The following is a 24,247-nucleotide window of genomic DNA, read 5'->3' on the forward strand; positions in this document are numbered from 1 at the left end:
CTACAAAATGGGGACTGAATACCTGTCTTCCCTCCTACTTAGACTGTGAACCTTATGTGGAACCAGATTATCTTGCATCTACCCCAGCATTTAATGGAGTATTTCACACCAAGTAAGCACTGAAATACCAGAGTTATCATTGTTATTATTATTATTACCGTCATTATTGTTATTATTATCATTGCGGGCTCTTCTGCCTAGGCCAGTGGCTCAACTTTAAGGTGATGGAGGCTTCCTGGGCCAATCGTGAAGTCTTCCACCAATCAATCATATTTATTGAGCACTTCCTGAGTGCAGGGCACTGTATTAAGCATTTGGGAGAGTAGAATACAACGATATAACCGATACATCCCCTGCCCATAACAATCTTACAGCGTAGAGGGGAAACAGACATTAATTGAATGCTTACCCCGTGCCGAGCATTGTATTAAGCGCCTGGGAGAGTACGGTATAACAATACAACAGACACATTCCCTGCCCACTATGAAGTCACAGTCTAGAAGGGGAGACAGACATTAATAGAAATAAATGTTACAGAGCTGTGCCTAGGTGTGGGGTTAAGGGTGGGGTGAATATCAAATGCCCAAAGGGCGCAGATCCAAGTTTATTGGTTCAAAAGCAAAAGTGAAGTACCCCGGTTCAGTCATTCATTCAATCGTATTTAATGAGCGCTTACTGCGTGAGGAGCACTGTACTAAGCCTGTGGGAGAGAATAACAATAAACAGAGACATCCCCTTCCCTGCCTGGAAAGCAGCGTGGCGAGGTGGAGAGAGCCTGAACGTCAGAAGGTCATGGGTTCTAATCCAGGCTCTGCTACTTGTCTGCTGTGTGGCCTTGAGCAAGTCACTTCACTGGGCCTCAGTTCCCTTATCTTTCAAATGGGGATTAAGACTGTGAGCCTCATGCAGGACAGGGACCGTGTCCACCCTGATTTGCTTGTATCCTCCCCAGCACTTAGGACAGTGCCTGGCACATAGTAAGCGTTTCACAAATACCATTAAAATCATCGTAACGAGCCCATGCTGCCCTCCTGGTGTGTTTCCTGCCTGCCGTGGGCTCTGTCCGTGTCCTTTTTTGACGACCCTTCATTAGGCAGGTTTCACTCTATTCCTTCTGAGCCACAGCGTGGCTCAGTGGAAAGAGCACGGGCTCTGGGGTCAGAGGTCATGGGTTCGAATCCCGGCTCTGCCACTTGGCAGCTGTGTGACTGTGGGCAAGTCACTTCACTTCTCTGGGCCTCAGTTCCCTCATCTGTAAAATGGGGATGAAGACTGTGAGCCCCACGTGGGACAACCTGATTCCCCTGTGTCCACCCCAGCGCTTAGAACAGTGCTCTGCACATAGTCAGCGCTTAACAAATACCAACTTGTCCTGGCTAGGGTCCGTGGAGGCTTGTCAGCCCCTTTGAGGAAAGGTGGCTGCCCAAGAGTTGCTTGGCAGACCACGGGGGCAGGGGCAATTACAGAAGGCTTATCTTCAAGCTGCTTGTCATACTGCGCCTCTTTCCTACTGGGTCCTGGTTAACGACAGGGGGCTTATTAACTCTGTCTAAGTGTCTTGTCTATTCAGGAAAATCCTCTGGAGGGCTGCTGGGAGGGTCTTGGTGAACAAGCCACACATACACACACACTACACAAAACAACCCCAGTTAAGGAGCAATCTGGCATTTATTGTTTACTGTGTGCAGAGCGGTATCCTAAGCGCTTAGGAGAGTGCAGTATAATAAAAGGGACATATTCCCTGCCTCCGACGAGCTCAGAGTCTAAAGGGGGAGAAAGGCGTTAATATAAATAAAAGATACGTTCATAAGTGTGGTGAGGCTGAGAGGGGAGACGAATAAAGAGAGCAAGTCAGAGGTAGTGGGTTCTAATCTCGGCTCTGCCACTTGTCAGCTGTATGACTTTGGGCAAGTCACTTAACTTCCCTATGCCTCCGTTACCTCATCTGTAAATTGGGGATTAAAACCGTGAGCCCCCCGTGGGACAACTTGATTACCCTGTACCTACTCCAGTGCTTAGAACAGTGCTTGGCACATAGTAAGCGCTTAACAAATACCATCATCATCATCATCAACAAGCTGGGGTGACGCAGGAGGGAGTGGGAGAAGAGGAAGGGAGGGGTTAGTCAGGGAAGGCCTCTTGGAGGAGGTGTGCCTTTAGTAAATTGGGGAGAGTAAGTGTTCCCTATGAGCTGTTGTCATGGTGCATTTTTGCACTAAGGTTCCTATTCTAGGGAGAGAGTCTCTCTTTGGTGTTGGTGGGCAATTCCACCAACTCCACTTCTCTGTGCCTTAGTTTCCTCGTCTGGAAAATGAGGATTAAGGCTGTGAGCCCTATTTGGGACAGTGTCTGTGTCCAACCCAATTTGCTTGTATCCACCCCAGCGCTTAGTATAGTGCCTGGCACATAGTAAATGCTTAATAAAAACCATAATTATTCTTATTAATTACGTTCTATCTACCCCAGCACTTAGTAAAGTGCCTGGCACCTAGTAAGCACTTTACAAATAACACAATTATTATTATCATTAATAATAGTAATAATAATAATTCCACCATTAGACTCATAAGCATAGGCTTGTGATATCCAGGGAGGGCAGCATGGTGAGTTGTCTGCCATATGCACGCAGGCTTTTAGATGGGGAGAAGACGATATTCAAGATAATGACATAAAACAGTAGTAAGGAGGTTCTGTTTTTGGTTTTTTTATGGTATTCGTTAAGCATTTACTATATGCAAAGCACTACTATAAGTGCCGGGGTAGGTACAAGTTAATCAGGACAGACACCGTCCTTGTCCCACATGGGGCTCACAATCTTGGGAGAGAGACAACAGATATTGAATCCTCATTTTACAGTGGAGGAAATGAGGCACAGAGAACTCAGGTGACTTGCCCTTGCCCAAAGTCACACAGTGGACAAGAGGTGGTGCTGAGATTAGAACCCAGCTCCTCCGACTCCCTAGCCCACATTCTGTCCACTAGACCCCACCGCTTTCCAAATTTAGGGTGTTTAAAAAGAGATGGATGTCCAAGAGGTCCTGGGTAGGTCTCTCCAAAAGATGGCTGGCTCTACTCACAGAGGCCAACCAGCATCCTGGAAAGGTGTCTGGATGAAGCAATGGGACAGAGGGAAGGGACTCCATTAGCCTCGATGTGAGAGGGACCTTGTGGGACAGGTGGAACCCAAAATGGTGCCTGACCGCTGGTCTAAAAATTAAAATTGGGTGAGCCATTTTTAAAACAAAAACTGGGGAACATCCAGTGAGTACAGAAAAACAGGAGACCTGGATTTACCTAAATCCTAGAAAGAAAGGAGGAAGAAGAGGATAAAGGGGAAGAAGGGAAGGAGATCAAAGGAATGCAGGGAGAGTCCAGATAGAGTCAAAAGGGCAATTGATGAAAACAATGAGGAGAGGTCAGGCCGTCCATCAAATATGCAGACTGGAAGAAGTGGGACTTGGCAAAAAAAAAATCAAAGCCAAACCATACAAATACTTCTGTACTACTGCTAGTGGTCTAAAATTTTCAGGGGATGAACTGGAAATGTCAGTGGCTTGGAAGAATCTGGAAATACTTGGACTTGAAAAGAACTGGTGGAAGAAAACCTGTTTTATTAGACAATAAGCCCTATAGGAAAGCCCTGGATATGTGCAAGGGCAGGGGTGGGACAACGAATTGTAATATCACACACAGTAGTCTTAGTGGATCACATGAGTGCCATAGAATTCATCTGGAGAGAAATTCCCAACAGATAAAAAGGTCATAGTAGGAGAGTTCTATGAATCACCTAACAAGAAGGAGGAAAGGGATCAACAAAGGTTCGCTGGGATTCACAAAAGCTGTCATTTCAGGAAAGTAGAAAATTCCCCATGTAGATTGGCTGAAAAACTCATCAGGAAATCAAGTGGGAGGAGCAAGTGTTTTGGATAGGATCGATTACTCTTCTGGAACAGCTAGTCACGGAGTCAAGAAAAAAAAAAAGTACAGTAGATTTCATCTCAACTACTGGACAAGAGCTGCTACAGGAGGTGGGGGTGAGAGAAAAACTCTGTAATAGTAACCACAATGCCATTAAACACTCTTGCTGGGGGTGGTGGGGGAGGGAGTAAAAGCGTTGGCCAAAAAAATAGCACTGGGTTATTTATTTTTAGAAAAGGAAACTACAAAAAAATACAGCCCATAGTTGGGAATCATAGTAGCTCGAAAAACTTAGCTAAATGACCTACTAGAAGCCTGTGGGATGGGGGGAAGAATACCATCCTAGAAGCTCAGGCTAAATGTGTCTTAAATTCTCTCCCTCACACTCTAATGGCCAAACCAAAACCACTTCAAAACAAAACTGGTGGGGTAAAAGAGGATACCAGGGGAAGAGATTATCCTTTCAAATATGGAAAGGTCACCTGAGTACAGAAAAGTCCATAAAAATGACGGGTCTGGTGGAAACAAAATCAAAAAGACTGTTCAAATATTAACAAAAGCCAGAAGCCGGCTAGGGAATTAGCGAGGAACACTAGAAAGTCTTGGGGTAAAAGGTGCATTCTGGGATGAAGAAGAGTTATCCTCCGATGATTGGAGATGAATTCTTTAGAATGTCCTTCCCGGAGAAAGCCGGAAGGCTCCCACGCCCAAATTGTCTTTTGTAGCAGACAGATCCAGTGAGCTATATCAAGCTGTGGTTGTTGTAGATAAAATTGATAAACTAGCTGGAGACAAATTAGCAGAGCCAGAAGGCATCTCCCCAAGCTTCCTGAAGGAATTCAGAAGGAAAGCTGAGGAATCCCTGCTGATGGAGTGTAACCTATCATGACAAAAAGCCATCGTAAGGCAAGAAGGACATATTGCCCGTGTAGCTTCCCTCTTCAAAAAGGGCTCCAGCAGTGAATTATACACTAGCATCTCTCAGTTCTATCAGTAATTAGTTTAGGATCGGCGAGCACTTAGAAAAACGCAACTTGTTGGGGAGGAGAGACTAGGGTTTGTCTAAGAGGCAATCATGCCTTACTCATTTACTGGAGTTCTTTCAAGGAGCCAAGAAAGATGCAAATGGGGAGGAACCAGTAGGCATGATTCATTTAGATTTTCAGAAGACCTAGGACAGGGGAGAACGTGGGATTTTTGTTCACTAAAGCCAGTGATACCAAGATGGAGAGGCACCCACTGAAGTTTGAGGTGGGTTGGACTCAAAAAAAAAAAAAAGGCAACACATCATCATAGAGAGGGAAGTAAGCATGCAGAATTAATTACCACAGGAAGCTGTGCAGCCAAAAGTGTTGGTCAATCCACGGAGGGCTTGGTCAGATTCAGAGAAGTGTTGTCCAAAATGAATTGCTAATGGGAATGAGAAGCACTGCGGCCTAATGGAAAAAGCATGGGCCTGGGAGTTAGAGGAGCTGAGTTCTGATCCTTGCCCCACCATTTGTCTTCACTGGGACCTTGGGCAGTCACTCAGCGTCTCTGAGCCTCAGTTATCTCAGTAAAATGGGGATTAAATCCTCCTCTAATTTAGACTGTGAGCTCTTTGTGGGGCAGGGACGGTGTTCAACGTGATCATCTTTTACCTACACCAACGCTTGACACCTAGGAAGTGCTTAACAAAATGCCAAAAAAAAAAAATAATAAGTTAAGGATGCAGGGAGGAACAGCAAATGGTGGACTTCGGTTGGTATATACCTCAACAATAGGATCAGCATCAAGGACAGCAATCACTTTGGGCGGGGAACTTTGCTAATTTTCTTGTAGTGTACTCTCACACGCACTTAGTACAGTGCTCTGCACACAGTAAGTGCTCAATAAATACAATTGTTTGATCGATCACTCTGCTCCTCCAATCATCCTATGACCACTGTGGACATGACAGTGGGTAAGATGGACCAATAACGACAGGGCTTAGCTTCTGAGGGAGTAGGTCATTCTCTTTTCCAGCCTGTTTCAAAAGTCTCCATAGATCTGCTTCAGGAATACACCGTCATCGCCCCATCTAGACTGGAAGCGCTCTGTGGGCGGGGAACAAATCCATCAACTCTGTTACAGTGCACTCTACCAAGCATCTGCCCTGTCAGGATGGCACCTGGAGAGTTTCCAGTATTCTACCACACTCTCGGCTACGGGAGGGTCAAGCTGAGGCCTACCCATTCCATTCCCGGCTCGGGCAGTGTCTTGCTAGTGGAAGGCAATCCGCTACACTTCAAAACTCACCCGTGCCGGGCAGCAGCGGCTCGGAAGAGAGTCGAGGGCGGCGACTCAAGTTTACTGCGTGGAAGAAGGCAATGATAAGCTACTGCCATATTTTTACCAAGAAAACTCAGTGGATCCACTACCAGAACGTGTGCAGATGGAGGTGGGGCTTTCTGGGAGAGATGCGTCCAAGCAGTCGCTATGGGTCGGAGACGATTCAACAGCATAAGACAAGACCAAGCATTTAGTACAGCGCTCATCCTCTAAACCGTAAGCTTGTTGTGGGCAGGGAATGGGTTATACTGTTCTCTCTCAAGTGCTTAGTACGCAGTTCTGCACACAGTAAGCATTCAATAAATGCTACTGACCGAATGACTGCTCGGCACACAATAAATCTGATTGATTGATTATACTAATAAAAATAATCGCTCCTAGTGGCAAGAGCACGGGCTTGGGAGTCAGAGGTCATGGGTTCTAATCCCGGCTCCACCACTTGTCTGCTCTGTGACCTTGGGCAACTCGCTTCACTTCTCTGTGCCTCAGTCACCTCATCTTTAAAATGGGGATTAAGAGTGTGAGCTTCATGTGGGGTGGGGGCTGTGTCCAACCGGATTATCTTGTATCTAACCCAGTGCTTAGAACAGTGCTTGGCACAAAGTAAGTACTTAAATACCCTAATTATTATTTGTTAGGTGCTTACCAAGTGCCAGGCACTGTGCTAAGCACCAGGGTGGATATTCTGTCAGTGCCTGCTGAGAGCATTCACAGAGGCATGGATGTACAGTTGGAGCTCAAGGGGCCCTCGGCCTGGTTCTTATTTTAAATAATTTCTAAAGAAAAGGGCTCCATTTTAACCCTCAACTCTCTGAGACAACTAGCAGCTTCCAATTTGCCAGTGGCAGGATCTAAATGCAGGATATGCTTGCTGGTTTCTTTTCTGACCAAAATATTTTAATCTCATTTCTGCCCAGTGCCTTCTGAGGGAAGGAACCAGAAACCAAACCAATTTCCTTTTTCTCTGAAAGGGTATTAGATGGAGGAAGTGGGGCCTAGAGCTAAAGGCAAGCTGGTGCCCAGTCTTCTGTTCTGTTCACAGCTGTCTCGGGTTCAGACACTTCCTTGGTTTCTCCATTTCTCCATTAAAGGGTGTTTGCCGCTGTTCATTATCTCTGAAATGGCTTATTGAGCACTTTCGATGTACATTACACTGGAATACGTGCTTGGGGATATATTCAGAGAAAATTTAATGTGAGAGTTCCTCAAGGAGCTCACAGTCTGAGGGAAGACAAAGAGACAAACAGTTTAACAGAGACCGAAGTTGGGTCGACTGTCAACAATTAAACAACTACAGTACTACTGGGAAAGAGTCTTTAAAACCGATCAGTGAATTTGGGTCCGTCCTCTCTTGTCCCACAGGTTGCTTATTCTCCATGAGTTTGTGGAGGATTTCATGATGTTTAAATGTTTCAGAGAAAAAAAAAAAGGATGTGTGAAGGATTTCAGTCAACACTTGATCACTCATGTGATTACAGGACAAGGGTGCCACGGTGAACATCTTTCAGATAATCTAAAAGCGTCCTCTGGTCACTAACTCCAGTTTCCTCTCCAGCTTGATCTATTTGCCAGAGCTGCTAACAGTGCTAATAAATAAGCACTTATTATTTGCCAAGCCCTGTTCTAAGCACTGGGGTAGATACAAGGTTACCAATGGATGCAGTCCCTGTCCCACATGGGACTCACAGTCCAGAGAGGAGGAAGTAAGATTGAATCCCTATTGAAGAAACTGAGGCACAGAGAAGTTAAGTGAGTTGCCTAAGGTCACCAGCAGATAAGTGGTAAAGCCGGGATTAAAACCCAGGTCCTCTGACTTTCATGCCCATGTTCTATCCATTAGGTTATACTGTTTCTCAGGACGGTGAGCCCGTCCTCTAAACTGTGAGCCCGTTGTTGGGTAGGGATTGTCTCTATTTGTTGCCGAATTGTACTTTCCAAACGCTTAGTACGGCGGTCTGACATAAGAAGAGCTCAATAAATACGGTTGAATGAAGGAATAAGTAGCAAAAGTGACAGATCTGAAATTCCCCCTCTCTTCTGGATGCTGTCCCTTCTCCTGTAAATTTAAGCTCTTTCAATCAAGCAGTTGTATTTATTGAGCATTTATTGTGAGCAGAGTCCTGTACTAAGCGCTTAGGAAAGTACAATAGAACAGAGTTGGTAGACACATTCCCTGCCCACAGCGAGTTTACAGTCTAGAGGGAGCTTGCTGGTATCCCATCTACCAGTTGTGTTGAATTGCACTTTCCCAAGCACTTATTACAGTGCTCTGCATTCAATAGGCGTTCAGTGAGTACTACTAATTGGCCGAAAGGGCCAGGAGCAACCGAGGATGTCCCTGTCGTCCAAGTGACATGCTTACAGCAGGTGGAAAAATCTTATGGCGAAGAAGTGAAAGAGAAACAGACAACTGAAAACAAACTCCAGAAGAACACACTCGATTGTAGCGTACAGGGAGAGCTGACAGTACTGAAGGATTCCAGAAAGACTTCATTCCCTCCCTAGACCGTAAGCTCGCTGTGGGCAGGGAACATGTCTATCAGCTCTGTCGTAGTATACTCTCCCAAGAGCTTAGCCCAGTGTCCCGCACACAGTAAGCATTCAAAAAATACAATGGATTGATAGTACAAGAAGCAGCGTGGCTCGGTGAAAAGAGCATGGGCTTGGGAGTCAGCGGTCATGGGTTCGAATCCCAGCTCCGCCACTTGTCAGCTGTGTGGCTGTGGGCAAGTCACTTCACTTCTCGGTGCCTCAGTTACCTCATCTGTAAAATGGGGATTAAAACTGGGAGCCCCACGTGGGACAACCTGATCACCTTGTCTCCCCCAGCGCTTAGAACAGTGCTCTGCACATAGTAAGCGCTTAACAAATAACACCATTTATTTTATTTAGTGCAATGTTCCGCACTCAGCTGGTGCCCAATAAATGCTGTCGACGGTCACTCTATCCTTTTCTTGGTAACAAAACCAACCGGTGTTGCTTTCCATTTATTTATGCAATAGCATTTCTGTTTCACTGTGGTTACAAAATTCATTCTGTAACCACGGTGGAGGGGGAAAAAAGCACACCTTCAGTCAGACCAAGAATGAATTAAAACATCAAAAATAGTTCATCTGGCTGAAAGATAATATCAACAGCAAATAATAGAATATCGGTCTCAATGACTGAGTTACTTGATAATAATAATAATAATAATGTTGGTATTTGTTAAGCACTTCCAGAGCACTGTTCTAAGCGCTGGGGGAGATACAGGGTCATCAGGTCGCCCCACGTGAGGCTCACAGTTAATCCCCATTGTACAGATGAGGTAACTGAGGCACAGAGAAGTGAAGTGACTTGCCCACAGTCACACAGCTGACAAGTGGCAGAGCCGGGAGTCGAACCCATGACCTCTGACTCCCAAGCCCGGGCTCTTTCCACTGAAGCCCAGGCTCTTTCCACTCCTTCCACTGAGCCATGCTGCTTCCCCTTGATGTATAATTTATAACTGGGACCCTATACCGCTAGGGAAATGGATGCCTCCAGGTAGGTAGATATGTTATCTGCTTTGCAAGTTAAAAGAATGTCACGTCTTTGAAATGGGCTGCACTTCCAGGTAGACAAGGGGGAGGACAGAAAAGAACGGGATTGCCAGCCATTCACTTAAGTGTGAACGGTTCTCGGATTAAAGGACAGGGAATTGTTTTAAATTTAAACCAAATGATAGGAATCCACACATCTAACATGAGGCGGGTCAAAGGAGAAGCATCCCTAAAATAATATTAGCAGCTCGTTAGTTGCCTGTGAACTCTCAAGCAAAGATTCTTCCTCTGTCGGTGAGTTGAGACTCTGAGGGAGACAGTGTGGCCTAGAGGAAAGAGCTCGGGGCTAGCAGTTGGGAAATCGATCTCTCGATCAATGAAATTTATCGAGGTCGTGGAGAATTTTGGAGCGACGGAGTACGAGAGACGAGGTTGGGCCTGGGTGTCGCCCATCAATCGATGGTATTTACTGAGCATCCATTGAGTGCGGAGCACTGTATTAAGTGCTTGGGAAAGTACACTCCAACAGAGTTGGTAGATGCGAGTAGTTTACAGTCTACAGGGGGAGATGGACACTAAAATAGATTAGGCCTGGGAAATAGGGTATAAGAGTATGTACATAAGTGCCATGGGGCTGGAGTTAGTGTAGCGGATAGAGCGTGGGCCTGGAAATCAGGAGGTCATCGGTTCTAATCCCTGCTCTGCCATTTGTCTGTATGACCTTTAGCGAGTCACTTCACTTCTCTGTGCCTCAGTGACCTCATCTGTAAAACGGGGATTGAGAGTGTGAGCCCCATGAGGGACAGGGACTACATTCAACCCCATTTGAGAAGCAGCGTGGCTCAGTGGAAAGAGCACGGGCTTTGGAGTCAGGGCTCATGAGTTCGAATCCCAGCTCTGCCACTTGTTGGCTGTGTGACTGTGGGCAAGTCACTTCACTTCTCGGTGCCTCAGTTCCCTCATCTGTAAAATGGGGATTAGGACTGTGAGCCCCACGTGGGACAGCCTGATTCCCCTATGTCTACCCCAGCGCTTAGAACAGTGCTCGGCACATAGTAAGCGCTTAACAAATACCAACAAATACCAGCATTATTATTATTTACTTCTATCCACCCCAGCGCTTAGTACAGTGTCTGGTATATAGTGGGCACTTAGATAGCGTAATTATCACGATTATTATTATTTAGGGATACACAGCCGAGTGCGTAGTCAATGCAGGGGGGCGGTCAGATAGGGGAGATAAAGGGTTTAGTCTGGGAAGGCCTCTAGGAGGAAATGTGATCTTAGGAGGGGTTGGAAGGTGGGGAGAGTGGTGACTGTCGGATATGAAGGCGTGGGGAGAGAGTCTGTGTTTCACTTCCCGTTCCTGCCACCGGCCTGTGGTGTGAACTCAGATATGTCCCTTAAGCCTCCCTGTGCTTAGTTTCTCCATCCAAAAAATGGGGAAAGTACCTGGGGATGTGGAGGGGGTAAAATGAAACAAACGAGGTCATGGGTTCTAATCCCGGCTCTACCACTTGTCAGCTGTGTGACTTGGGGCGAGTCACTTACCTTCTATGTGCCTCAGTTCCCTCATCTGTAAAATGGGGATTAAGACTGTTAGCCCCATGTGGGACAACCTGATTATCTTGTACTCCCCCCGGCCCCCTACCAGCACTTAGAATAGTGCTTGGCACATAGTAAGTGCTTAACAAATACCATCATTATTATTATTATCATTATTATTATTATTATTAAATGATAAACGTGCTTTGAAAGAGACTGTGAGCCCAATGTCGGACAGGGATTGTCTGTCTCCGTTGAAGAATTGTACATTCCAAGCGCTTAGTACAGTGCTCTGCACACAGTAAGTGCTCAATAAATATGATTGAATGAAAATCTCTAGATAGATTCAAGCTGTATTTATGTGACCATGTCTGAGTGGTTCATTTTGTAAACTGTCCCACGGCAAGTGCTTAATATCATTATCAATCAGCATGAAAAAAAGATGAGGCAACAATAATGGATGAGAGAGATTGTGAACCCTCAATCGCAACTCAAGTCCAGATCTACAGAAATCATCGCCCCAATCAGCCTGTACAGTCGCATCTCCAGGAATGCCAAAAGGATGTTACCAAATATTTGAATTTTCTTAATTTCTATTGTTTCTCCTAGCTCCCTCCTCCTCCACCCAAATGGGGTAACCAGGTAAATACCCTTATACTCTTCGATTTCTCCCATCCATAATTTATTTCAAAGTCCATCTCCTCCTTTAGACTGAAATCTCCTTGTGGACAAGGATATTTGCCAACTCTTTGGGTCTGTATTTTCCCAAGCACCTAGTACAGTGCCCTACACACAGTCAGCGCTTAATAAATGCCATTGGTTGATCAGCAGTTCTCTCAATCTACTGCCATCCTAAATTGAGTCCTCACGGGACTCAATTATCTTGCATCGACCTTGGCACCAGCGCCATACAAAGTGCTCAACAAATACCATAACTAAATCAAACCATTTCCCCATATAGTGAACTAATAGCTACTGAAGAACACACAAACTGCCCCAAAAAAAATCGAATGGAGAGCAGCCAGAAATCTATCCAGGCTAGAAAAGTTTAGAAAATACAAATGGAATGAAAGGTGACCACCGGCATTCAGCTCAAATTCCTGTCATTCCCCCTTAATGCAATGATTAATACCACAAAACAGCTGGCTTAAAAAGAGGGTGGATATCCTGCTGCGTAACCTTGGGAAAACCACTTAACTACTCTGTGACTCTATAAAGTGGGGAATCAACACCTATTCTTCCCCCTACTTGGACTGGAACTCTGATAATAAGAATAATTATGGTACTTGTTAAGTACTTCCTCCGCGCCAAGCCCTGTTCTCAGCGCTGGGGTAGGTACAAGTTAATCAGGTTGGACACAGTCTCTGTCCCACATGGGGTTCACGGTCTTCATCCCCATGTTACAGTTGAGATAACTGAGGCACCGAGGAGCGAAGTGACACGCCCAAGGTCACAGAGCAGGTAAGTGGTGGAGCTGGGATTAGAACCCAGGTCCTTCTGACCCCCGGGCCCCTGCTTTATCCAAGCCATGCTGCTTCTCGTGGCTAGACTGACAGGGTCTAGGTCCAACCTGATTATCTTATATCTATCCCAGAGCTTAGTACAGGGCTTAGCGCTGGGTTAAGTGCCTGACAAATATCACCGCTATTATTATGAAGACCTAGGTGAAAGAGAAGATCATAAAGATGCTGACTTCAAACAAAAAAACTATAAAAAGGAAATACGTTATGTGCACGATAACATTAGATTTCTCTAGGGGGTGACGGAGACATATCCCTATTGTCAAACGTGCAAAAATAACGAAGGCACAGTCATCTAAAAATAGATCCGTCTGCTGTGCAGCATAGACAGAAAATCCAAATGAATGAAGCCGTTTTAAAAATCGAGTATTTATTTAAAGCTTGAAAAGGGGGTTTCTCTGTTTCCTCCTTCCAGAGAGGTCAAGAGAATTGAATTTCCCTCCCCGTAACTGCTGTACTAGAGTTCAAAGTCTGCCTTAGCCACGTCTCCTGTGCCTATGTGCTAGCTCCGGTCTACTGCAGAAGGGCGATAATCTTTCTTAACTTTCTTTAAGACAGGAGGATTCCCGGGTCAGCGTCAGCCATTGTAAATTTGCAGACCGAGATCTTTTTGTTTTTAGAACGTTCTCAGGGTGGGACTTGGTCTCCCAAGTTCCCCACTGTCTTAAAATAAAAGGCCAGGCAGGCATCCTGGACCATTTTCCAAAGAAACAAGACTGGTATTGTTGGGGGGGGGTTGTTTTTTTATTAATGGTATTTTTTAAGCCCTGGCATAGATACAAGCCAATCAGGTTGGAAACTAGACTGTAAGCTTGTTGGGGACAGGGAATGGGTCTCTTATATTGTACTCTCCCAGGCGCTTAGTATGTTCCTCTCCACACCGTAAGTACTCCATAAATATGATTGACACAGTCCACGTCCCATGTGGAATTCACAGTCTTAATCCCCATTTTACAGATGGGGTAGATGAGGCATAGAGAAGTTAATAATAATAATAATAATGTTGGTATTAGTTAAGTGCTTACTATGTGCCGAGCACTGTTCTAAGCGCCGGGGTAGATACAGGGTAATCAGGTTGTCCCACGTGGGGCTCACGGTCTTAATCCCCATTTTACAGATGAGGGAACTGAGGCACAAAGAAGTTAAGTGACTTGCCCAAGGTTCCACAGCAGACACGTGGCAGAGCCGGGCTTAGAACCCAGGTCCTCTGCCTCCCAGACCCGTGCTCTTTCTACGAGGCCATGCTGCTTCCCTATCGTTGTTCCTGGACTTGATTTCCAGTGGAAACATTTAACGAAGGGTTAGTGGTAGGCCAAATTTAATGCTAAAATGCTTTAATTGTCCTCTTCAAGCTAGCTGGGACATTTCCCCTCTGGAACCTAGGGTGTCAAAGGGAAAATGGGAAACCCCAAAGAATCAGATGGGAAGGATTCAATGAGATATAAAAATTACGTGGAATAATAAACTTCAGAAAGAAAAATCTATAGTATCTCTCACCCCAGGATTGAGTCTTCCTTTTTTGCTCACTATAGTAGCTGCAATCCTCCGGCCCTTCCCCCCCCCCCCCCAACCCCCAGCCTCTGGCGCTAAATGTACTTAGAGAAACAAATCCAATTCCAACCATATTCAACTGTTGACGTCAAAACACTTTCCAGTGACTCTAAGACTGTGGGCTTAGCTTTGGTCCCTCCAACTCCTCAGAAGTGTTCTGAATTTCAGTTTTTAAGAGCAATTAACAAGCCACAGCCACTAAACATAAAGGAAGTGAGCCTTATTATCTGATACCCTAATCAACAGTCGATGAAGTTCTTTTGCAACCAAACTGAAAGACCCTTTCAAGACAGTCACAGTTGTAGCCTCCTAAGTATTCCATCCCTCGCAAGAATTATCTGTATTGGAATAAACTGCCTTGCACTCATCTGAGATCGTGTCAGGCAGCGGGTGGCATTAGAAAGTCAGGAAGTGGACTTGAATTTGCATTTAGTGATCCAAATGGCTGTGCCCCAAAACCCCCCAAAATGAAAGCATTTGAGTCAACGCTATCCCGGTAGCCATGTTTTTTCAATCCATTTTTATATCTTTGTAAAGCTTCCATATCACTTCTTCCTAATTTCAAGAGGAAGGAGGACAAGGTTGAAAAGGAGAAACATTCAGTCACCACCACTTTCCTAGCGTGCATTCTCATGCTTTCCCCCCAGTGATGTTCCCTCCCATTCCAATTCTAATTCCAAGATTATTTTTCATGATACTTGTTAAGCACTTACCACGTGTCAGGCTTTGAACTGAGCATTGAGATAGGTAAAAGATCTATCTGTCCCACGTAGGACTCAAAGTCTTAATCCCCGTTTTACAGATGAGGTAACTGAGGCGCAAAGAGGTGGAGTGACTTGCCCAAGGTCACACGGGAGGATGAGCGGTGGAGCTGGAATTAGAACCCAGATCCCCTGACTCCAAGGTCTGTGCTTTATCCAGTAGGCCACGCTGCTTCTCAGTCACGCTCTATAAAGTGCCCGGTATCTCGCTGATGTTCGGGACGTGTATTTTCCAGTTCATAACATGTGTCTAAAGTAAATATCTGGGAGTTAGCCCGCAGTACCAGCTAGGCTGCAAAAGGTCACATTTTTAATATTTGTTTGGAAAGGTATTAGGTACACCTAGCACCTGACTGTCAATCTTTCACTTACCTCAGTGAATCTTCCCCCACCACTTCTAAATCCTTTACTGGAAATCCGAATTCATCCAAATAACTTCCACCTCAGATATAGTGGGGCTTCAAACTGCTTCTGCAGAGATACTGATTTAGCCTTTTAAGAGTACTTACTAAGCACTTACTGTGCGCAAAGCACTGCGGCTTCTTTGACGGGGCTCAGGCCTTGTCCTTTAGGTAAAGGACGCCAGAAAACAGGTTAATGGAGGGTCTAGTTTTCCCATTTCTTGAAAACACAGAGAATTAGGGGAAATGTCCACATTGTGAGGGATGAGCGATCCCCTCTGCTAACTTCCACAACATTAATAATGAGGATGGGGATAATTAAAGCCGCTCTGCCCTGCTTACTTACACACACACACACCACACACACATACACCCCACCCCACTCTGCACAGGCCCTGATAAAATAGAGGAGGAATGTAAAGGAAAACTATGAACTTGGGGGTGGATACCTATACAGATTTACAGAATAAAAATAGGAAGAACTGATTGATTTCCACTTGAAAAAAGAATTAGGAATTTTAGAAAATCCTGCTCTTCACTGAACTAGGATTTCCAAGGGCCCCAAATAGAATGTCCCCGTTTTTGAAGCCAAAAAAGCCCTACCTAGGCAATCCCAGCCCCGCAGCTTCCAAGGTGACTTCAGATATCCAACACCTGTTGCTTTCGGGAGATTTTTTTTTTTTTCACTGTCATCATTTACATTCAATATTAGTAAGAAAACAGGTGGGTTAGAAGACCAGCCGCATAAAAGCTAAACCTCTCAAAAAACAAACACTCAAAACCTAAGTGAAAGATGATTCTAAAGCAGGGCTGCAAAAGGAAAGTATTGACCCTTAAAATAGCCCACAACCACTGGGAGGGAAGGGGAAAAACAGGTGTAAAATCTGGAATATCGGCCCAAGCTTCAACCCACTGCTTAAATAGTTTTGCTTTCATAAATTGAAGTTGAATCCCCTCACCTGTAAGGGGCAGTGGTTAGAATTACAGAGGAGGGAGAATTCGGTTAGTCACGGGAGGCGGGTAAAACAGCTCTCCTCCGATTTCCAAACTAGAGACACCTAAAAGATTTCCCCCATAACGCTGCTAAGGTGAACCCCCCCAGTCACTCAAGATCACCTCCCCCCGAGTGCTCTGGAACACTGGAATTAGAGGTTCGAGAAGATGTTTGAGAAAAGATAAAGGAACCAACCCTAACAACCTAACCAAACCACCCCTTAAAAATCAAATCACGGAATCAATGGTATTTGAGCTCTTGCTACATGCAGAGCACCGTACTAAGTGTCTGGAGCGTCCAGGACAACAGAATTAGCAGGCATGTTCCCTACCCATAACGAATGCAAAAGGGAAACTACAGTCCCGCCTTTTCCTACAGATAAGGTCATCCCTCTACATTTTTCCTTCCATCAATATAACCATAAACCCCAATTTCAGGTGCTTATCACCCATCTCCACACATTGCTTTGAAAATAAAGATGAAAAATAAAAGCCACCTCAAACGAGAGATTAGCCCCAAAGCACAAATCAGACCCTCCTTCGGGGGTGAAGGAAAGCAAGCGTTGCCCAAGATGATTAATCTGATTACATATGCATGCATTTTACCAGATTTTAAGAATGCAATAACATCCCTTGGGTTCTGAAACGAGTTAAATAACTCCCCCGTAAGAAGGCCGCAATCCGATTTCCCGTTTTAAATAGAACGAGGGGGTCTACGGCCCTATCGGGGTTCTCCAAAAAGGACTTTATCAAGGCTGCCTGAGGAGATTCCTCCAGGCTCTGGAGAAGAAGGGACGTCAACTCCGGCCTCCAAGTCCGAGGATCCTCGAACGTGGATTCCCAGCCCTCCAGAGATGGGACGGGCTCAGCAAAGCCGCGGACAGAAGTCGCCCCCCCGCCCTTCGCCCCGCAACTTCAGGGGAAAGCGGATCCCATACGGTTAGAAAGAGAGGAGCTACAGCCCAAGATTAAAACCAACAGTGATACTTGAAAGAACAAGAGAAGCAGCGTTGCCTAATGGAGAGAGCACGAGCCTGGGAGTCAGAAGGACCTAGGTTTTAATCGCAGCTCTGCCACTTGCCTGACGTGTGACCTCGGGCAAGTCACTTCACTTTTCTGTGTCTCAGTTACCTCACCTGTAAAATGTGGATTAAGAGACACACACACACATACACGAGGCAGGTATTGTGTCCAACCTGACCAGCCTGTATCTACCCCTAGAGCTTAGTACAGTGCCTGGCACATAGAAAGTGCTTAACAAATACCTTTTTTAAAAAAAATTGGAACCCAGAGCCAGGGACTCTTTCAGAGACCTGACTGGCACTGGATTTCTTGATCCATTTCTGGGAGAAAGGGTGAGGAAGTTTTTCTCCTAGCCTAGCCCGGACATACACGAGCTTTGGACCCTTCAAGTCCAGGAATAAGCGCTTAGCGCTTAGCTTGCGCAGGGCACCGTACTGAGCGCTGATAAGCGCTTAGCTTGCGCAGGGCACCGTACTGAGCGCTGGGGCGGATGCACGGGAATCGGGTCGGACGCAGTCCCTGCCCCACAGAGGGCTCGGGGTCTTAAGGAATGAGTATTGGGGGCAAGGACGGCGTATGGATACACTGTCCTCTCCCAAGCTCTCAGTGCAGTGTTCTGCACAGAGTAAGGACTCAGTGAATACGATAATAAGTATTAGGACTGTAAAAGGAAGCCTCGTTTTGACAGCCTCGAATCGGGAGAAGGGGTGATGGGTGTCGAGGGGGAAACCACACTCCGTCTCGTGTTTGAGACCACAGCGTGACAGGAAGTGCGGCGTTTAGTGCTGCATCATCTCCCCCGCCCCCCAGCCCCCCAACGGTGGGGTGACCCGGGGATGGGGGGTGGGCAGGGATCCAAACTAGAGGAATATCCTGGCTTGCCTGACTGTGAGGGTGAAAGTGGGCCCTGACCCCAGCCCCCTCTGAACCCCTGATGGGGGCTGGGGGGTGCTCACTGCTTTTAAACGGGCACCGGTTGGTGGTCACTGGGCATCCGCCCAGCGCAGAGAGCCCGACTTTGCAGCGTCCCATCCCACTGATGAAATCCCTCTCCTGGCCGGACTTTGGGGTGCCCACAGACACGCACACCGCGCGCACACACACACACACACACACACACACACACCGCAGAGCCATTTGAAGGCTCTCGCAGGTAACGCACCCACCTTGACACTGGAATCCCTGTTTGCCGAATCCCCTGCAAGGGAAGAGAGGAGCCGGCGTTAAGTTGGCACACAGACCCACAGACGCACGCAGAGCTCCCGGGGTCCCCCGTTTCGGAGCCCAGCTCCCTCTGGGGTCTTCGTGGGAGGGCGGGGGATGGAGAGAAGCCTTGGGGGGCAGGAGAGAAGAGGGCACGGAGCCGGGGCGAGGCTAGGTGCCCGGGAAGGGCGATGCCAGCCCGCCTCGTCGATGCCAACCGAGGCGGTCGGGGCCCGCTGCCCCAGCGGGGAGGAGTGGGGGGGGGGGGGGGGCCCGAGGAGGATGTGCCCGTTTGCCCCGGAAGACAAGGGGGGTGCCCCGCGGAGGACGGGCCCGTCAGCTCGGGAAGAAGAGGGGGTGCCCTGCAGAGTATGTGCCCATTAACCCGGGAAGAAAAGTGGGGTGCCCTGGGGACGATGGGCCCCTCAGCTCGGGAAGAAGAGGGGCCGCCCTGAGCTGGACGGGCCCGTTAGCCCGGGATGAAAAATGGGGCGCCCCGCGGAGGACGGGCCCGTTAGCCGGGGAAGAAAGAGGGGGCGCCCCGCGGGGGACGGGCCCGTTAGCCCGGGAGGAAAAGTGGGGTGCCCTCGGGGGGAGGTGGCCTAAGAAAGATGTGCCCGGTAGCTCGGGCAGCAAAGTGGGATGCCCTGAGCTGGCTGCGCCCGTTAGCTCGGGAGGAAAAGCGGGCTGCCCTGCGGTGATGGATGCGCCCATTAGCCCGGGAGGAGGGAGGCGCCCCAAGAAGGGCGTGCCCGTTAGCCCGGGATGAGAAGCGGGATGCCCGGCGGGGGATGGATGTGCCCGTTTGCCCGGGGAGAAGAGCGGGGCGCCCTGACCTGGATACGCCCGTTGGCTCGGGAAGAGAAGCGGGGTCCCCGGCGGAGGATGGGCCCGTTAGCCCGGGAAGGGGAGGAGGGAGGCGCCCTAGGAAGGATGCGCCCGTTAGCTCGGGATGAAAAGCGGGGTGCCCCGCGGGGGACGCGCCCGTCAGCCCGGGAAGAAGAGCGGGGTGCCCTGCGGAGCGGGACCATTAGCCCGGGAAGAAAGGTGGGGTGCCCTAGGGAGGATGCGCCCGTTTAGCTCGAGACGAAAAGCGGGGTGCCCCGCGGAGGACGGGCCCGTCAGCTCGGGATGAAAAGTGGGGTGCCCCCTGCGGGGGGGGGGATGGGCCCGTTAGCCCGGGAAGGGGAGGAGGGAGGTGCCGTGCCGGGCGGGGGCCGTAGGTGCCCGCCAGCCCGGGAGGAGGAGGAGGAAGAAGAAGAAGAAGAAGAAGAAGAAGAAGAAGAAGAAGAAGAAGAAGAAGACGAAGACGAAGAAGAAGAAGACGAAGAAGAGAAGGGGGCCAGGTGGCGTCCCTCCCGGGGCGGGCGGGCGCCGGGGAAGGTCCTCACCAGATGAAGTCGGTGCAGTGGCTGCAGAAGGTGGGCTGCTTGAAGAAGCGGGCGGTGAACTTGTGGTTCTTCACCTCGTGCACGTTCTTCTGGCGGAGGGCCCCTTTGCGGGCGAAGCGGACGGTGTTCTCCTCGCCCTCGGCCGGCGGCGGCGGCGGCGGGGGAGCCGGCGTGGGCCCCGGGGCCGGCTCAGCAGCCATCTTGCGCGAGGGGACAGCCGGGGGACGCGGGGCTCCGGGGGGCTCCGGGGGGCTCCGGGGGGCTCGGGGGGCTCGGGGGCCTGCGGGAGCCGAGGGGTCCGGGCGGGCCCGAGCCGCCTCCCGCGGCTGTCCGGGCGGCGGGCCGGGGCCGGGGCCGGGACCGTGCGCTGCTGGGCGCTGCTGGGCGCTGCGATCCGCCCGCCGCGTCCGGCCCGGCGGACCTCCCACCTGTCACCGCCGCCGCCGCCGCCGCCGGCCTCCGGCTTAGCTCCGCGCCGCTGGACGCCGAGGCGGGGGGAGGGGGCGGGGCCGCGCCGGGCCACGCCCCCTCGTTTGCATGGGCCCGCCCCCTCCGTCCTTCTCTCGGACTCCTCGTCTCCGCGAGCCCCGCCCTCTCGTCCGCATGGGCCCGCCCCCCTCATTTGCATCGTCCCGCCCCCCTCCGGCGGCTCGCCGGCTCTTCGCCCTCGCGAGCCCCGCCCCCTCGTTTGCACGGGCCCGCCCCCTCCGTCGGCTCGCCGGCTCTTCGCCTCCGCGAGCCCCGCCCCCCTCATTTGCATGGACCCGCCCCCTCCGGCTGGCTCCCCCATTCCTCGCCTCCGCGAGCCCCGCCCCCCTCGTTTGCATGGACCCGCCCCCTCCGACCGGCTCCCCCACTCCTCGCCTTCTCGAGCCCCGCCCCCTCATTTGCATAGCCATCCGTGGATCCGCCCCCTCCCGCCGCCCCTTCCGCCTCCTCCCCCCCACCCGGCCCACTCCACCTACCCCCTCATTTATTAATAAGAATAAGAATAATGGTGGTATTTGTTAAGCGCTTACTATGTGCCAAGCGCTGTTCTAAGCGCTGGGGGTGATACAGGGTCATCGGGTTGTCCCACCTGGGGCTCACAGTTTTAATCCCCATTTAACAGATGAATTAATATCAATAACAGTAAGGATATTTGTTCCGCACATACTATGTGCCATGCGCTGTTCTGAGGTAATCGGGTGGTCCCCGCCTCGGGGCTCACAGGCTTAATTCCCCACTTTACGGATGAGCGAGGCACGGAGAGGTGGAGTGATGTGCCCAAGGTCACACAGCGGACAAGAGGCGGAGTCAGAATTGGAACCCACGTCCTCTGCCTCCCAGGCCTGTCCTCTTGCCACTAGACCGTGCCGCGGCAGCCGGGGGCTTAACTCGCCCTACTCCTCAGCTCGCCCTCACCGCCTCCTTTTGTGGACCTCGGGTCAGGAGTCAGGAGGTCGCGGGTTCTAATTCCAGCCCCGCCCCTTGTCTCCTGGGTGACCTTGGACAAGTCACTTCGCGTCTCTGGGCCTCAATTTCCTCATCTCTCATACCCTTCTGCGTCACCCTCATTTGCTCCCATTGCCCTTTTCATTCATTCGTTCGATCGTATCTATTGGGCGCGTACCGTGTGCCGAGCGCTGTACCGAGCGCTTGGAAGAGTACACTAGCCCCGCAGCATTTAGGTAGGCGTATGTATAATTATTATTATATCATTGATTTGGATTGATGTCTGTCTCCTCCCCTCTAGACTGTGAAGTCGTGGGCAGGTAATGTCACTCTTTATTGTTGTATTGTACTCTCCCGGGTACTTAGAACAGTGGTCTGCAACAATAAGTGCTTAATAAATACATTTGAATGAACGAATGAATCTGTAAAATGGGGGTCGAGACCGTGAGCCCCACGCGGGACGAGGACTGTGTCCGACCCGATTCTGCTCGTACCCTCTCCGATGCTTAGAACGGTGTCTGGCATGTAGGAAGCGCTTAACAGATACCACGGTTTCATTATTATTAGTATTGTTGGTTCACAGCTTCAGCCTTAAGGGTGAGGACCGGCTGCCTACCCCCTTGAACTCCCTTCCCTTTCTCCACCGACCTCCGTCCCGCCATCCCGCAGGTGGCGAAGTCTCACTCGAGACCCCATCCTGGTTTCTGGGGACAAGGCCACTGTCCCCCTGGGGTGAAAGGACGGTACCTCAGCTTCTCCTGGTCCTGCTCTTTTCAGGGATGGCCAGTTCGAGACGCCAGATGTTAGCCTCTCTTGTGTCCCTCGCCCAACGATCCATCGGGGGAACGCGCTAGACCGCAAAATCGGTCGATCCCTGGTGTTTATCGAGCGCTTACTGTGTGCGGAGCACTGCAATTAGGCACTCGGGAGAGCGTTACTAGAGAGTTGCTGTACTGTGGGCATTGGCCACCGGTGAAGAGCAACTGCATGTCAGCCTCCGTAGAGGCCGCGTCGGGGTGGGAAAGAAAGGGATGAGTTTTGATGTATTTCCCGTGACCGATCTCTGCATCCAAAGCCACTGTGCTTCACTGCAATCTGCAGGTCGAAGTCAGGCTGGAAACCGAAAACCCCATGTGCATTAAAGCACTGTAGTGTTTGGCGAGTTTGATTCCTTGAAGCACGATTAAAAGCAAACTCCCGCCTCCACATCCACCCTCCTCCTCCAGAGAGGCTCCCTCGGGCCCCGGTGAAAGAAAGCAGGGCCCGGGACTGGGGCTGAATAGGACTCGTTCCCGATAAAGATCAGCTTCAATCAGATCAGTGACGCCTCTGAGATAAAAGTTGTTATTATGGGACTTCTAGAGAATTCTGGCGATGTTAATGAAATACACCTCCCCTGCCCAGCTATTCACGGGCTACAGGGAGGAAGAAAATAGCTGTCGTTTTTCAGATCTCGGGGAAAAGATCTTAGGGAGATTTCTATTATTAGATCCTTTAAAAGTGTCCCCAGTCTCATAGGAGGCTTGGGAAAACACAACAACAGGAGATCATGTGGTATGGGAGCCATATTTCCTATAAACTGGTGACTTTCTCCAGACATCCTGCCACTGGAAGGAAAGCCCCTCTTATTTGATTTGACTTTAAGAAGCTAAATGTCTCAGCTAAGGGGTGAGGGCGGTGGTTATAAAATGCACACCCAGGCAGGAAATCTCTGGGTAGCCTCTTGGGCTGAGAAATTGGTACTGGAGAGAAAATGGCGGAGAGAGATAAGAAGGGTTGACAGAGACCAGCCCCATAAGAACCGACGAGGGACGCTAAGAGTAAAATCAGAACTGCCAACATCCACCATTCCCACATCCAGCTGTGTGAAAGAAAGCCTGACTTTCTTCCCTTATCCCGGCTGATCTTCCAACCCCACAACAGGTGGAAGGCAAAGTCAGGAGTGAGAGGACTAAGCAGACACATGCACACTGTATGGCCAATTTAAACCCCAAACTTCAAGCGACCGAGCACAGTACCCTGGCCAACCTATTGATTCCACATACCTGAAAGTGACATTTAGCTAAATCATATTGCAGCTGAATGCTTTAAAGACAGCTCCCTTTGATTGCCATCGAAACTGAATTCCAGGACTATTTCTCCCTATTTGTCTCCCCGTTTCCTTTTTGCTCACACATACCTACCTCAATCAGTCAGTCACTCAGAGAAATAGTCGTATGTCCTAGGGGTTTGTTTTTTTTTTAATGGTATAGGGCACTGTACTAAGCGTTAGGGTAGATACGAGTCCAGTTGGACACAGTCCCTGTCCCACCTGGGGCTCACAGTCTTAATCCTCACTTTACAGATTAGGTAACGGAGATACAGAGTGGTGGCTGTCCCAGGCTTCCTCAGATATGGGTACTCTCCTGGTGATGAGGATGATGACGATATTTGTTAAGCACTTACTATGTGCCGAGCACTATTCTATGCGCTGAGATAGATATTGGTTATCAGGTTGTCCCACATGGACCTCGGTTTTAATCCCCATTTTACAGATGAGGGAACTGAGGCCCAGAGAACTAAAGCGACTTGCCCAACGTCGCACAGACAAGTGTTGGAGGTGGAATTAGAACCCGTGACCTCCTGATTCCCAGGCCCTTGCTCTAGCCGCTACGCCACGCTGCTTCCTGTTGGCCT

General features: G+C 49.2%; 1 protein-coding gene across 2 annotated transcripts in view; it reads right to left on the reverse strand.

Annotated features, from left to right (window-relative positions):
- PRKCB (protein kinase C beta) overlaps positions 1-20,370 on the reverse strand; it is a 438,119-nt gene extending 417,749 nt beyond the window's left edge. For both annotated transcript variants that reach the window (XM_029057467.1, XM_029057466.1), the window contains exons 1-2: positions 20,138-20,370; positions 18,710-18,741 (exon numbers count right to left, since the gene is read on the reverse strand). In XM_029057467.1, coding sequence (XP_028913300.1) covers positions 18,710-18,741; positions 20,138-20,337 — 232 coding nt within the window. In that variant the 5' untranslated portion in view covers positions 20,338-20,370. The remainder of the gene's footprint in view (positions 1-18,709; positions 18,742-20,137) is intronic.
- Positions 20,371-24,247: the final 3,877 nt, after the last annotated feature.

Source organism: Ornithorhynchus anatinus, chromosome 2 (genome assembly GCF_004115215.2).
Source record: "Ornithorhynchus anatinus isolate Pmale09 chromosome 2, mOrnAna1.pri.v4, whole genome shotgun sequence".
Taxonomy (NCBI): Eukaryota; Metazoa; Chordata; class Mammalia; order Monotremata; family Ornithorhynchidae; genus Ornithorhynchus; species Ornithorhynchus anatinus.